This window comes from Oncorhynchus tshawytscha, linkage group LG01 (genome assembly GCF_018296145.1).
Source record: "Oncorhynchus tshawytscha isolate Ot180627B linkage group LG01, Otsh_v2.0, whole genome shotgun sequence".
Classification (NCBI taxonomy): domain Eukaryota; kingdom Metazoa; phylum Chordata; class Actinopteri; order Salmoniformes; family Salmonidae; genus Oncorhynchus; species Oncorhynchus tshawytscha.
This window is the reverse complement of record NC_056429.1, coordinates 30,994,969-31,009,795: the sequence shown is the minus strand read 5'-3', so window position 1 is coordinate 31,009,795 and position 14,827 is coordinate 30,994,969. Positions and strand designations below refer to the sequence as shown.

At 45.7% G+C, this 14,827-nt stretch overlaps 1 protein-coding gene across 3 annotated transcripts in view; it reads left to right on the top strand.

Annotated features, from left to right (window-relative positions):
• LOC112249405 (carboxyl-terminal PDZ ligand of neuronal nitric oxide synthase protein) overlaps positions 1–14,827 on the top strand; it is a 239,935-nt gene that overhangs the window by 119,097 nt on the left and 106,011 nt on the right. For all 3 annotated transcript variants that reach the window (XM_024419268.2, XM_024419262.2, XM_024419273.2), the window contains 2 exons: positions 7,280–7,372; positions 10,848–10,906. In XM_024419268.2, coding sequence (XP_024275036.2) covers positions 7,280–7,372; positions 10,848–10,906 — 152 coding nt within the window. The remainder of the gene's footprint in view (positions 1–7,279; positions 7,373–10,847; positions 10,907–14,827) is intronic.

Here is a 14,827-nt window from a genome sequence, read left to right as displayed (position 1 = left end):
CAGTCGTGGGTGAACAGGGAGTACAGGAGAGGGCTCAGAACGCACCCTTGTGGGGCCCCAGTGTTGAGGATCAGCGGGGAGGAGATGTTGTTGCCTACCCTCACCACCTGGGGGCGGCCCGTCAGGAAGTCCAGTACCCAGTTGCACAGGGCGGGGTCGAGACCCAGGGTTTCGAGCTTGATGACGAGCTTGGAGGGTACTATGGTGTTGAATGCCGAGCTGTAGTCGATGAACAGCATTCTCACATAGGTATTCCTCTTGTCCAGATGGGTTAGGGCAGTGTGCAGTGTGGTTGAGATTGCATCGTCTGTGGACCTATTTGGGCGGTAAGCAAATTGGAGTGGGTCAAGGGTGTCAGGTAGGGTGGAGGTGATATGGTCCTTAGTCTCTCAAAGCACTTCATGATGACGGATGTGAGTGCTACGGGGCGGTAGTCGTTTAGCTCAGTTAACTTAGCTTTCTTGGGAACAGGAACAATGGTGGCCCTCTTGAAGCATGTGGGAACAGCAGACTGGTATAGGGATTGGTTGAATATGTCCGTAAACACACTGGCCAGCTGGTCTGCGCATGCTCTGAGGGCGCGGCTGGGGATGCCGTCTGGGCCTGCAGCCTTGCGAGGGTTAACACGTTTAAATGTCTTACTCACTTCGGCTGCAGTGAAGGAGAGACCGCATGTTTTCGTTGCAGGCCGTGTCAGTGGCACTGTATTGACCTCAAAGCGGGCAAAAAGTTATTTAGTCTGCCTGGGAGCAAGACATCCTGGTCCGTGACTGGGCTGGGTTTCTTCCTGTAGTCCGTGATTGACTGTAGACCCTGCCACATGCCTCTTGTGTCTGAGCCGTTGAATTGAGATTCTACTTTGTCTCTGTACTGGCGCTTAGCTTGTTTGATAGCCTTGCGGAGGGAATAGCTGCACTGTTTGTATTCAGTCATGTTACCAGACACCTTGCCCTGATTAAAAGCAGTGGTTCGCGCCTTCAGTTCCACACGAATGCTGCCATCAATCCACGGTTTCTGGTTAGGGAATGTTTTAATCGTTGCTATGGGAACGACATCTTCAACGCACGTTCTAATGAACTCGCACACCGAATCAGCGTATTCGTCAATGTTGTTGTCTGACGCAATACGAAACATCTCCCAGTCCACGTGATGGAAGCAGTCTTGGAGTGTGGAGTCAGCTTGGTCGGACCAGCGTTGGACAGACCTCAGCGTGGGAGCTTCTTGTTTTAGTTTCTGTCTGTAGGCAGGGATCAACAAAATGGAGTCGTGGTCAGCTTTTCCGAAAGGGGGCGGGGCAGGGCCTTATATGCGTCGCGGAAGTTAGAGTAACAATGATCCAGGGTCTTTCCACCCCTGGTTGCGCAATCGATATGCTGGTCAAATTTAGGGAGTCTTGTTTTCAGATTAGCCTTGTTAAAATCCCCAGCTACAATGAATGCAGCCTCCGGATAAATCGTTTCCAGTTTGCAGAGAGTTAAATAAAGTTCGTTCAGAGCCATCGATGTGTCTGCTTGGGGGGATATATACGGCTGTGATTATAATCGAAGAGAATTCTCTTGGTAGATAATGCGGTCTACATTTGATTGTGAGGAATTCTAAATCAGGTGAACAGAAGGATTTGAGTTCCTGTATGTTTCTTTCATCACACCATGTCACGTTGGCCATAAGGCATACGCCCCCGCCCCTCTTCTTACCAGAAAGATGTTTGTTTCTGTCGGCGCGATGCGTGGAGAAACCCGCTGGCTGCACCGCTTCGGATTGCGTCTCTCCAGTTAGCCATGTTTCCGTGAAGCAGAGAACGTTGCAGTCTCTGATGTCCCTCTGGAATGCTACCCTTGCTCGGATTTCATCAACCTTGTTGTCAAGAGACTGGACATTGGCAAGAAGAATGCTAGGGAGTGGTGCACGATGTGCCCGTCTCCGGAGTCTGACCAGAAGACCGCTTCGTTTCCCTCTTTTTCTGAGTCGTTTTTTTGGGTCGCTGCATGGGAACCATTCCGTGGCACTGGTTGTAAGGCAGAACACAGGATCCGCATCGCGAAAAACATATTCTTGGTCGTACTGATGGTGAGTTGACGCTGATCTTACATTCAGTAGTTCTTCTCGGCTGTATGTAATGAAACCTAAGATGACCTGGGGTACTAGTGTAAGAAATAACATGTAAAAAAACAAAAAACTGCATAGTTTCCTAGGAACGCGAAGCGAGGCGGCCATCTCTGTCGGCGCACATTTCATGTGTTGTTGAACTTCCCATCATCAGTTGTAAATATAGATTGGAAATTGAAAGTGAATGTGCTGTGGCGCCTCTTTACTAGCCTGCCTGACCAGACTAATTGATGTGATTGACTGATGATTGACTGATTACGCTGCATAGATGCATACACTGTATGTGCCAGCTGCCCAGTGAGAGCCATTAGATAGATATTTCCGTATGGCCTGTGTGGTCCAGCAGTTAAAGACGCATGGGTTCAAATCCGGCCCACTGCCCTTTGGCTCATCCTAATCCTGTCATTCCAACACTTTACTATCTCTTCAATAAACCTATAAAATTACAAAAGGAGTGGGACAGCCCTGCTCCTTAAAAAATACCATTAAAAAAGAGGCCATTCAGATGCCCACACAAGCCAAACAAATATGCACATGCAGTACCCACACACATGCTCAAACACATGTGCTGTCTGTATGTCTGTCTCTACCCCTCTGTCTGTCTGCCTTCCTGTCTTCCTGTCTCTGCCTGTCAATCAATCCCAGCTGTCTGTTAGCCGTTGACCTGGTAAAAGGTAGTGGTCAGCAGATTATTCCTCTTCCTCAGGGTTAAGCAGAGGATGAGTTTCCTGGCAGGACCCAGCCTCAGACTCAGAGCAGGCAGCGAGTGTTGATTGAGCACACAGTCATGCAATCTCCATAGACAAACATTGGCAGTAGAGTGACCTTACTGAAGAGCTAAGTGACTTTCAATGTTGCACCGTCATAGGATGCCACCTTTCCAACAAGTTAGTTAGTCAAGTTGCTGCCCTGCTAGAGATGTAAGTGCTGTTGTTGTGAAGTGGAAACATCTAGGAGCAACAATGGCTCAGCCACAAAGTGTTAGGCCACACAAGATCACAGAACGGGACCGCTGAGTGCTGAAGCGCCTAACGTGTAAAAATCACCTGTCTTCGGTTGCAACACTCACTACCGAGTTCCAAACTGCCCTTGGAAGCAATGTCAGCACAATAACTGTTTGTCGGGAGCTTCATGAAATGGATTTCCATGGCCAAGCAGCCGCAGACAAGCCTAAGATCACCAATGCGCAATGCCAAGCGTCGGCTGGAGTGGTGTAAAGTTTGCCGATATTGGAGTCTGGAGCTGTGGAAACGCGTTCTCTGGAGTGATGAATCATGCTTCACCATCTGGCAATCCGACGGACAAATCTGGGTTTGGCGGATGCCAGGAGAATGCTACTGGCCTCAATGAATAGTGTCAATAGAGTAAAGTTTGATGGAGGAGGAATAATGGTCTGGGGCTATTTTTCATGGTTCAGGCTAGGCCCCTTAGTTCCAGTGCTGCTAACATTGTGGCAGCAGTTTGGGGAAGGCCCTTTCCTGTTACAGCATGACAATGCCCCTGTGCACAAATTGGGGTCCATACAGAAATGGTTTGTCGAGATTGGTGTGGAACAACTTGATGGCCTGCAAAGAGCTCTGACCTCAACCCCATCGAACACCTTTGGGAGGAATTGGAACGCCAACTGCTAGCCAGGCCTAATCTCCCAAAATCAGTGCCCAACCTCACTAATGCTCTTGTGGCTGAATGGAAACAAGTCCCCACAGCAATGTTCCAACATCTAGTAGAAAGCCTTCCCAGAAGAGTGGAGGCTGTTATAGCAGCAAAGGGGGGGGACCAAATCCCCATTAATGGACATGATTTTGGAATGAGATGTTTGATAAGCAGGCGTCCACATACTTTTGGTAATTTGTGGTAATTTGGTCAATTTATTCAAGCCTGTCTCAAAATATAACATTTCTCATTTAAGACAAAAAAATAAGATTCCTAGAAATGCACACCATTTTGATGTCTTCTAGGAAGCAATCACTCCCCCATTGCTGACTACAAATGATCTATGACTGGGCTAATAACTCACTATCTAGCAAAGGATATGAGCAAATGTACAAATGTGCACTTCGCTATATGTGCACCCCGCTATATGTGGGGTGGCAGCATTATATTGTGGCGGTGCTTTACTGCAGGAGGGACTGGTGCACTTCACAAACTAGATTGCATCATGAGGATGGAAAATTATGTGGATATATTGAAGCAACATCTCAAGACATCAGTCAGAAAGTTAAAGCTTGGTCGCAAATGGGTCTTCCAAATGGACAATGACCCCACGCATACTTCCAAAGTTGTGGCAAAATGGCTTAAGGACAACAAAGTCAAGGTATTGCCATCACAAAGCCCTGACTTCAATCCCATAGAACATTTTTGGGCAGAACTGAAAAAGTATGTGCAAGCAAGGAGGCCTACAAATCTGACTCAGTTACACCAGCTCTGTCAGGTGTTCAGTTACACCCAGCTTTTTGTGGGAAGCTTGTGGAAGGCTAGACAAAACATTTGAGCCAAGTTAAACAATTTAAAGGCAATGCTACCAAATACTAATTGAGTGTATGTAAACTTCTGACCCGCTTGGAATGTGATTAAAATACAAGCTAAAATAAATCTTTCCTTCTACTATTATTCTGACATTTCACATTCTTAAAATAAAGTGGTGATCCTAACTGACCTAATACAGGATATTTTCACCAGGATTAAATGTCAGGAATTGTGAAAAACTGATTTTAAATGTATTTGGCTTAGGTGTATGTAAACTTCCGACTTCAACTGTAGACTGTTTAGTCATGCCTGTCAATTTAATAGAATCCTACTCCAATGCGTTCTGCCTACAACGACATTTCTTGCATAAATAGTTTTGCCTACAAAGTCTTGCATAGTTCACTTTGTTTCGGTATGTTGGCTAATATCGCGTTGAATTGATCACAATTCCCACAGTAAAGGGAAACATTGGTATTGCTAATTTACGGGGAACACTCTAGAAAGTTGAGTGAAGTTCAATCTAGTGCTTCTCTGTGCAGAAGAAGGTAGTTCTGGGGCACGTGTGCGTGCACAGCTTAGAGGGAACACTGATTACCGGTGTGATCATGTAGCCTAATTATCTGAGAATTGCTTTGAGAGTAGTCCATGTTCAGATCACCTCTACCTTACCTGTCACCCTAGACCGACTTCAATTTGCTTACCGCCCGAATAGGTCCATAGACAATGCAATCGCCATCAAACTGTACACTGTCCTATCTCATCGGGACAAGAGGAATACCTATGTAAGAATGCTGTTCATTGACTATAGCTCAGCATTCAACACCATAGTACCCTCCAAACTCATCATTAAGTTTGAGTCCCTGGGTCTCAACCCCACCCTGTGCAATTGGGTCCTGGACTTCCTGACGGGCCACCTCCAGGTGGAGAAAGTAAGAAACAACATCTCCACTTCGCTGATCCTCAACACTGGGGCCCCACAAGGGTGGGTACTCAGCCCCCTCCTGTACTCCCTGTTCACCCATAACTGCGGGGCCATGTACACCTCCAACTCAATCATCAAGTTTGCAGACGACACAACAGTAGTAGGCTTGATTACCAATAACGACGAGACAGCCCACAGTGAGGAGGTGAGGGCTCTGCGAGGGTGGTGTCAGAAAAATAACCTCTCATTCAACGTCAACAAAACAAAGGAGATGATCGTGGACTTAAGGACACAGCAGAGGGAGCACTCCCCTATCCACATCGACAGGACAGCCGTGGAGAAGGTGGAAAGTTTTAAGTTCCTCTGCGTACACATCACTGACTAACTCAAATGGTCCACCCACACACACAGTCTGGTGAAGTAGGCTCAACGGCACTGAGGAAGGAGGCTTTAGAAATTTGGCTTGTCACCTAAAACCAGCACAAACATTTACAGATGCACAATTGAGAGCACCCTGTCGGGCTGTATCACCGCCTGGTAAGGCAACTGCACCGCCTGCAACCACAGGGCTCTCCACCTACCCTCCAGGACACTTACAGCACCCGATGTCACAGGAAGGCCAAAAAGATTTGCAAGGACAACAACCACCCGAGCCACTGCCTGTTCACCCCGCTACCTTCCGGAAGGCAAGGTCCATACAGGTGCATCAAAGCTGGGACCAAGAGACTGAAAAACAGCTTCTATCTCAAGGCAATTACACTGTTAAATAGCCATCACTAGCACAGTGAGGCGGCTGCCTACATACAGACTTGAAATGATTGGCCACTTTAATAAATGGAACTCTTGTCACTTTAATAATACCACTTTAATCTTGCATTACTCATCTCATATGTACAGTATATACTGTATTATATACTATCTATTGCATCTTCACTGTGCCGCTCTGTCATTGCTCATCCATATATTATATGTATATATTCTTATTCCATTCCTTTACTTAGATTTGTGTGTATTAGGTATTTGTTGGGGAAGGAATTGTTAGATATTACTTGTTAGATATTGCTGCACTGTCGGAACTAGAAGCACAAGCATTTTGCTACACTCACAATAACATCTGCTAACCGTGTGTATGTGACCAATACAATTTGATTTGATTTGATGTGAGAAGAACAGTGCATTAGCAGGGCAATTCAAGCAAGGCCAATATGTGGTGATGTTGTTTTGGGCCTATAGCCTACTGCACAAACCTCATTACTACAGTACTGTTTTTAATTATTTTATGTTGCATAGGCTTACGCTTTTTAAGTAATGTTAAAAAACATCTGAACAGTAGATCTCGGCCTGCATTTGGAAAGTGATCTCGACTCAAGTACGGTTGGTGACTACTGTTTTAAGAGGCTAGCTACTTCTTTCCCGCTCCTAACTAGCCAACTAAAGCTAACACACAATCACATCAAGCAGCTGAAATGACAGCAAACTATGTGCACTGTCATTTGTTTTACTTTTGTTTCTATTGCCATTTATTTTGAACTGTCTTTGAACTTCAGAGTTGGCTTAACATTGTACCAGAGCTAGCTAGCTAACAATTTTGTGTGTGCAGAGCGGCACCAGAATTAAAAACACTTCTTACCTTTTCATAGTTAAGAAATCCAATGTGAAATGTGATAGCTATAGTATCCCTAACTACCATTGAAAAGTGAATCCATTCTTCTCTAATTAAAAGTGAATCCATTTATCTCAAATTTTTATATCGTTACTAATGTTAATCAATCTTTCTTTCCACAGTATGAATTCAAAGTGAAAAACATCAAGAAGAAGAAGGTCAACATCATAGTCTCAGTGGATGGAGTGAAGGTGGCACTAAGAAAAAAGAAAAAAGTGAGTCTGTTTATAGTGAGTCTTTTATTTATTTTTCTGCAACCTGTTAATATCTTTACATTTGTGACTGTCTGGACCTTAGGGGCAGGGAGTAGAGTGGATGGGTGTTGTTTCTAACCTCCGCTGTCAAACTGTGCCCACTCAGCCATTACTGAGGTGTGTCATATCCTGGGTTTCTGTTAAGGAGTGAGTGGAATTCAAATCCTGTCACCAGCAGTGAGAGGGAATGATTAGCGAATCTGTGCCCTGCTAAATAAAGCTCCAGACATGGTAGAGTGAAGGAAAGGAGTGAATATGTGCCTGGCTAAACTAATGTTTCCGACAGGGTAGATTGGCAGAGTAGCAAATCTGTGCCCTGCTAAATAACGCTCCAGATAGGGTAGAATGGAAGAGAGGAGTGAATCTGTGCCCTGATAAACAATGCATGAGACAAGGTAGAGTGCAGGACAGGAGCAAATCCGTCCTTTGCTAAAAATGCGTCCCCTATTCCACTCACCCCGTCTTTCTCTCTCCGTCTAATTTCTATAAAGCTTTCTTTATAGCAGTTCTACACTGAGCTAGGTTTACTATAATTCTTGCCAGTAGTTAGACTGGGATTACCTTGGGTGACCTCTCTCCTGTCTCTCAGTTTTACTACAGTTCACTATTAAAGCCAAGCTAGAAGTACAGTCATAATCCCTGGTATACCAACAAGCATAAAGAAGCCACTGGTATTCAGCAGATGTCTCCTACTCTCCTAACGTCCTCGACCTTCGATTGTTTAGAGTCCTTTATGGAGATGTTCCTTTCTTTCCTCTCCCTCCTTTTTCTCTCTCTCCTCTCTCTCTCTCCTTTCTTTCCTCTCTCCAGCCAGTGTTTTCTAAAGAGAGGACTGTACAAATCAGTTAGATACGGCTCAAGGCAGCTACTGAGGGCTAAGAATTAAATCCAATTGTATTGGTCACATACACATGTTTAGAAGATGTTATTGTGGGTGTAGCGAAATGCTTGTGCTTCTAGCTCCGACAGTGCAGTAATATCTAACAAGTAATATCTAACAATTTCACAACATATACCCAATACACTCAAATCTAAGTAGGAATGAATTAAGAATACATATATAGACGAGCGATGTCAGAGCGGCATGGATTAAGATACCGTAGAATAGTATAGAATGCAGTATATACATATGCGATGGGTAATGCAAGATGTGTAAACATTATTAAAGTGACTAAGATACAGTAAAATAGTATAGAATACAGTATATACATTTGAGATGAGTAATGCAAGATATGTAAACATTATCAAAGTGACTAGTGTTCCATTTCTTAAAGTGGCCAGTGATTTCTAGTCTATGTCTATAGGCAGCAGCCTCTGATGGCCTTGAGATAGAAGCTCTTTTTCAGTCTCTCGGCCCCAGCTTTGATGCACCTGTACTGACCTCACCTTCTGGATGATAGCGGGGTGAACAGACAGTGGCTGGGTGGTTGATGTCCTTGATGATCTTTTTGGCCTTCCTGTGACATCGGGTGCTGTAAGTGTTCTGGAGGGAGGGTAGTTTGCCCCCGGTAATGCGTTAGGCAGACCACCCCACCCTCTGGAGAGCCTTGCGGTTGCGGGAGGTGCATTTGCCGTACCAAGCGGTGATACAGCTCGACAGGATGCTCTCAATTGTGCATCTGTAAAAGTTTGTGAGGGTTTTAGTTGCCAAGCCCACTTACCTCTATAGAAACCTGCAATGCATTTCGCCTCTGTAGAACATTTTAACAAGCCTTAACAACCTTTAACAATGGTGAGGAGTAGAGGGTGGGTGGAAGGTGGAGGATGGCTACAAAGAGGAGGTATGTGGCCTGGGTATAAATATTCCCTAGCTGCATTAGCTTCCCCCTCCCTCCCTCACACTGATTACAGGCAGGCCTTCATTGTTCTTAGTGGTCCTCCAGGGCACACCTCTAAGTTAAACCACACAAAGGACAAGTCATGCGTGTGTGTGTGTGTGCTGTGCATTTCTCCACTCTATCCCACTCTAAATGCCAATGGATGCTTCCATGTCCTCGAGGGTGCGCCGGCCTATCTGCTTCTCGGGGGTCCAATGGCCTATATCTCACCTCCCTACACATACCAGCCAAAAAAGCTCTGTGGATGTGGCATTAATTATGCAGTCAGTGGAGGGGGAGAATGAGACCCAATACTTGAACACAAACTGCCAGCAAGTCTTCTATATCAAAGTCATTCCAGTGCAGAATGGATTACCCTTTAGAGTCCACACAGACCAAGGCCCTTACCTTTATATGGGAACCATATAACTTATGGAGGGAAATGAGAACAGAGAGAGGAGGAAGGAGGGAATGAAAAAAGGAGGAAAGAATATAGAAGGAAGAGAAAGGGAATAGAGAGAGGAGGAAGGGCGGAATAGAGGAAGTGACCACTAGACCGTGAAGGATAATTGCCCTCGATAACCCCTGTGGAAAAAAAGAGAGAAGCGCCTCAGACTCTGGTGAGGCCCTCTAAGCAGACAGTAAGTGCCTCTGCCAGACCCAGAAGCTCTGGTTGTATTATTCTAAACAGCTGGAGTGAACTGGTGTTTTTATTGTTATTATGAGCTGTACAGTGAATGAAAGGTATTGTGGTTTGAATGGGGCTCTAATGGGTTGTGTCTGCTTTGTCTCTCAGCCTGCTCTCTGGCCAGGGATGAAATTTCAACTCGTCCAGATACTGCCTCATTTACATCTCACAGAATGGAGGAATGAAAATAGAAATGTTTGAGTGGAAATAGTGTGTTGGTGGGGAAATGAAAATCAAATGGAGAAATAATTCCAATCGCTCTCCTTTTGACATATATATTATCTCAGTAAACTGGGATGAAGCCCAGTATAGAGAGAAATAGAGAGAATGAGAAAGAGAGAGCGAGCATGACAGAAAGACAGAGAGAGATAATGAAAGAGACCGAGAGCGAGAGAAAGCTAGGGAAAGTGAGAGAAAGAGTGCAAATGAGAGAACAAGAGAGACTGAAAGAATGAGAGAGAGAGAGCTAGAGAGAGAACGAAAAAAAAGCGGCCAAAGAGAACGACTGGTGAGTAAGAAAGATAGGAGAGAGGGAGCGAAGAAGATGAGAGACCGAAAGTGACAGAGAGAGCAGAATATCTAAATGGAACATCACAGCTAGATAACTGCTGTATTCACCTTGTGGATTGTGGATCGATTGGCTCAGTATAATCAATATTTCCAGTCCTTGAGCCCAACATCCAGCCCAGTAAGGTCAAAGTTAATTACCATGGCAATCTGAGACACCGTGTTAAATTACAGTAGTGGTAGTTAGTGGTGACAGCCTAATTTTAAAGTGTCTGATGTAGGTGTCAAGGTACCTGACAGAGGACCTGACCTCCTCTCACTCCGCCTTAGCCTCTCTCACACACTTCCCGAACAGACACAAACCCCTGGCTGACTCTCTTCCACACACTCCTCACTAAACCAGTGTTATTCTGTCTTTCCACAGAAGAAGGAATGGACATGGGATGAGAGTAAGATGATGGTAATGCAGGATCCCATTTACAGGTAAGACTTCACTCTTCAACACCATCTTACAGCAGTAAGTTTGTCCCAACAGAGGGCATGTCAGGTCAAGGCGGGGCCGAGTTGATTGCTATGGTGACAGCTAGTGTCGTAACTAGGGCTGTTGTGGTGACCGTATTACCACCACATCGACGGTCACGAGTCATGAATGCAGTCAAATTCCACATGACCTTTAGACACGGAAATTGTGCTTCTCCAAGCTCTGATGCTGCTGCTGGTCATTGGCATGCTAACAAACTTGCCTGGTACTCAGCACTCTATTGTCCCTCTAATCACTCTGACATCAACGCAAATATTTTTGAAAATTGAATCAAACACTTCATGAGAGCCCATGAGCTCATGTTGAGCAACATTTCTACAGGCTGTGCAATTGCGGGAGAAAACAGAGTTAAGGCCACTAATAAAAAGAGGACGATCCCATCAGCTTGCCAAAGTCTAGGCCTACTATATTTATTTCCTAATAGTAAGCACATTGCTCCACTTTACAACAGGAGTATAGCCTACCTGACTGGCATGAAAATAAACCACGGGGGAAAACCCCGTATTGGTATTTTATTAGGATCCCCATTAGCTGTTGCAAAAGCAGCAGCTACTCTTCCTGGGGTACACAGAAAACATGAAACATAGGACAGAATTACATAATACAGAACATCAATAGACAAGAACAGCACAAAGACAGAACTACATTTTTTTTTTAAAGGCACACGTAGCCTACATATCAATGCATAAACACAAACTATCTTGGTCAAATAGGGGAGAGGCGTTGTGCCGAGAGTTGTTGCTTTATCTGTTTTTTGAAATCAGGTTTGCTGTTTATTTCAGCAATATGAGATGGAAGGAAGTTCCATGCAATTAGGGCTCTATATAATACTGTACGCTTTCTTGAATATGTGCTGGATTGGGGGACTGTGAAAAGACCCATGGTGGCATGTCTGGTGTGATAAGTGTGTGTGTCAGAGCTGTGTGTAAGTTGACTATGCAAACAATTTGGGATTTTCAACACATGAATGTTTCTTATAAAAAGAAGAAGTGATGCAGTCAGTCTCTCCTCAACTCTTAGCCAAGAGAGACTGGCATGCACAGTATTTACAGTATATCAGCCCTCTGATTACTATTAAGAGCAAAACATGCCGCTCTGTTCTGGGCTAGATGCAGCTTAACTAGGTCTTTCCTTGCAGCACTGGACCATACGACTGGACACCAATCAAGATTAGGCAAAACTAGAGCTGGCAGAACTTGCTTTTTTGGAGTGTGGTGTCAAAAAATGACATGTATTTTTTCCCCTGCCCCTGTTTCGATACAGGTGCATGATAATGGTCCATTCTGAATCAAAACAAGTGTCGCACATACAGTTCCAGTCAAAAGTTTTATAACATCAACTAATTCCAGGGTTTTTCTTTATTTTTACTATTTTCTGCATTGTAGAATAATAGCGAACACATCAAAACTATGAAATAACACATATGGAATCATGTAGTAAGCAAAAAAGTGTTAAACTAATCAAAATATATTTGAGATTTGAGATTCTTCAAAGTAGCCACCCTTTGCCTTGATGACAGCTTTGCACACTCTTCAATCTACACACAATACCCCACAATTATAAAGTAAAAACAGAAATACCTCATTTGCATAAGTATTCAGACTCGAAATTGAGCTCATCCTATTTCCATTGATCATCCTTGAGATGTTTCTACAACTTGATTGGTGTCCACCTGTGGTAAATTCAATTGATTGGACATGATTTGGAAAGGCACACACCTATCTATATAAGGTCCCACTGTTGGCAGTGCATGTCAAAGCAAAACCTAAGTCATGAGGTCGAAGAAATTGTCTGTAGAGCTCCGAGACCAAAAATGTCTGCAGCATTGAAGGTCCCCAAGAACACAGTGGCCTCCATCATTATTAATTTGAAGTTTGGAACCACCAATATTCTTCCTAGAGCTGTCTACCCTGCCAAACTGAGAAATCGGGGGAGAACCCGATGGTCACTCTGACAGAGCTCCAGAGTTCCTCTTTGAAGATGGGAGAAAGGCCTTTATGGTAGAGTGGCCTGACAGAAGCCACTCCTCAGTAAAAGGAAAATGACAGCCCACTTGGAGTTTGCCAAAAGACATCTAAAATGACTCTCAGACCATGAGAAACAAGATTATCTGATCTGATGTAACCAAGATTTAACTCTTTGGTCTGAATGCCAAGCGTGAAATCTGGAGGAAACCTTGCACCACCCCTACGGTGAAGCATGGTGGTGGCAGCATCATGCTGTGGGGATGTTTTTCCGTGGCAGGGACTGGGAGGCTAGTCAAGATCGAGGGAAAGATGAACGGAGCCAAGTACAGAGAGATCCTTGGTGAATAACTGCTCCAGAGTGCTCAGGACCTCAGACTGGGGCGAAGGTTCACCTTCCAACAGGACAACGACCCTAAACACAGAGCCAAGACAACGCTGGCTTCAGGACAAGTCTCTGAATGTCCTTGAGTGGCCAAGCCAAAGCCCGGATTAGAACCTGATCAAACATATCTGGTGGGACCTGAAAATAGCTGTGCAGCGACGCTCCCCATCCAACCTGACAGAGCTGGAGAAGATCTGCAGAGAAGAATAGGATAAACTCCCCAAATACAGGTGTGCCAAGCTTGTAGCGTCATGCCCAAGAAGATTTTAGGCTGTAATCGCTGGCAAAGGTGTGTCACGTTCTGACGTTAGTTCCTTTGTTTTTGTCTGTGTTTTAGTATGCTCAGGGCGTGAGTTGGGGTGGGCAGTCTTATGTTTGTTTTTCTACGTTGGTTTTTGAGTTCGGCCTAGTATGGTTCTCAATCAGAGGCAGCTGTCAATTGTTGTCCCTGATTGAGAATCATACTTAGGTAGCCTGGGTTTCACTTTTGGGTTGTGGGTGTTTGTTTCCGTGTGAGTGTTTGGGCCACACGGTACTGTTTCGTTTTGTTCACATCGTTTATTGTTTTGTTCCAGTGTGAGTGTTTGTTTATTAAAAAGACATGAACACTTACCATGCTGCACCTTGGTACTCCTCTCTATCAGACGGCATCCGTTACAAAAACACCCACCAAAGAAGGACCAAGCAACGTAGTATCGGGCAGCAGCGAGCTCAGGACTCCTGGACATGGGAGGACGTTTTGGACGGCAAGGGTTGCTACAAATGGGTGGAGATCCTGGATGGAAGGGATTGCCTCCCATGGGAACAGGTGGAGGCAGCCAGGAGAGCGGAGGCAGCAGGTAATGGGAACCAGTGCTTCGAGCGAACACGGCTGGCAAGGAAGCCCGAGAGGCAGCCCCAAAAATTTCTGGGGGGAGGCACACGGGGAGTGTGGCGAAGTCAGGTAGGAGACCTGCACCAACTCCCTGTGCTTACCATGGAGAGAGAGGGCATCGTACTGGTCAGGCACCGTGTTATGTGGTGGAGCGCACGGTATCCCCAGTACGTGTGCTTAGCCCGGTGCGCTACATCCCAGCTCCCCATATCGGCCTGGCTAGAGTGGGCATCGAGCCAGGTACCATGAAGCCGGCTCTGCGCAACTGGTCTCCAGTGCGTCTCCTCGGGCCGGCGTACATGGCACCAGCCTTACGCATGGTGTCCCCGGTTCGCCAGCACAGCCCAGTGTGGGCTATTCCACCTCGCCTCACTGGCCTGGCTACGGGGAGCATCCAACCAGGTAAGGTTGGGCAGGCTCGGTGCTCAAGAGCTCCAGTGCGCCTTCACGTTCCGGTCTATCCGGTGCAACCTCCATGCACCAGCCCTCCGGTGGCAGCCCCCCGCACCAGGCGGTCTCTCCGTCTTCTCCCTACAGGTGCTCCCACCTATCCAGAGCTGCCAGAGCCGCCCGTCTGTCCTGAGCCGCCAGAGTCTCCCGTCTGTCCTGAGACGCCAGAGTCTCCCGTCTGTCCTGAGCC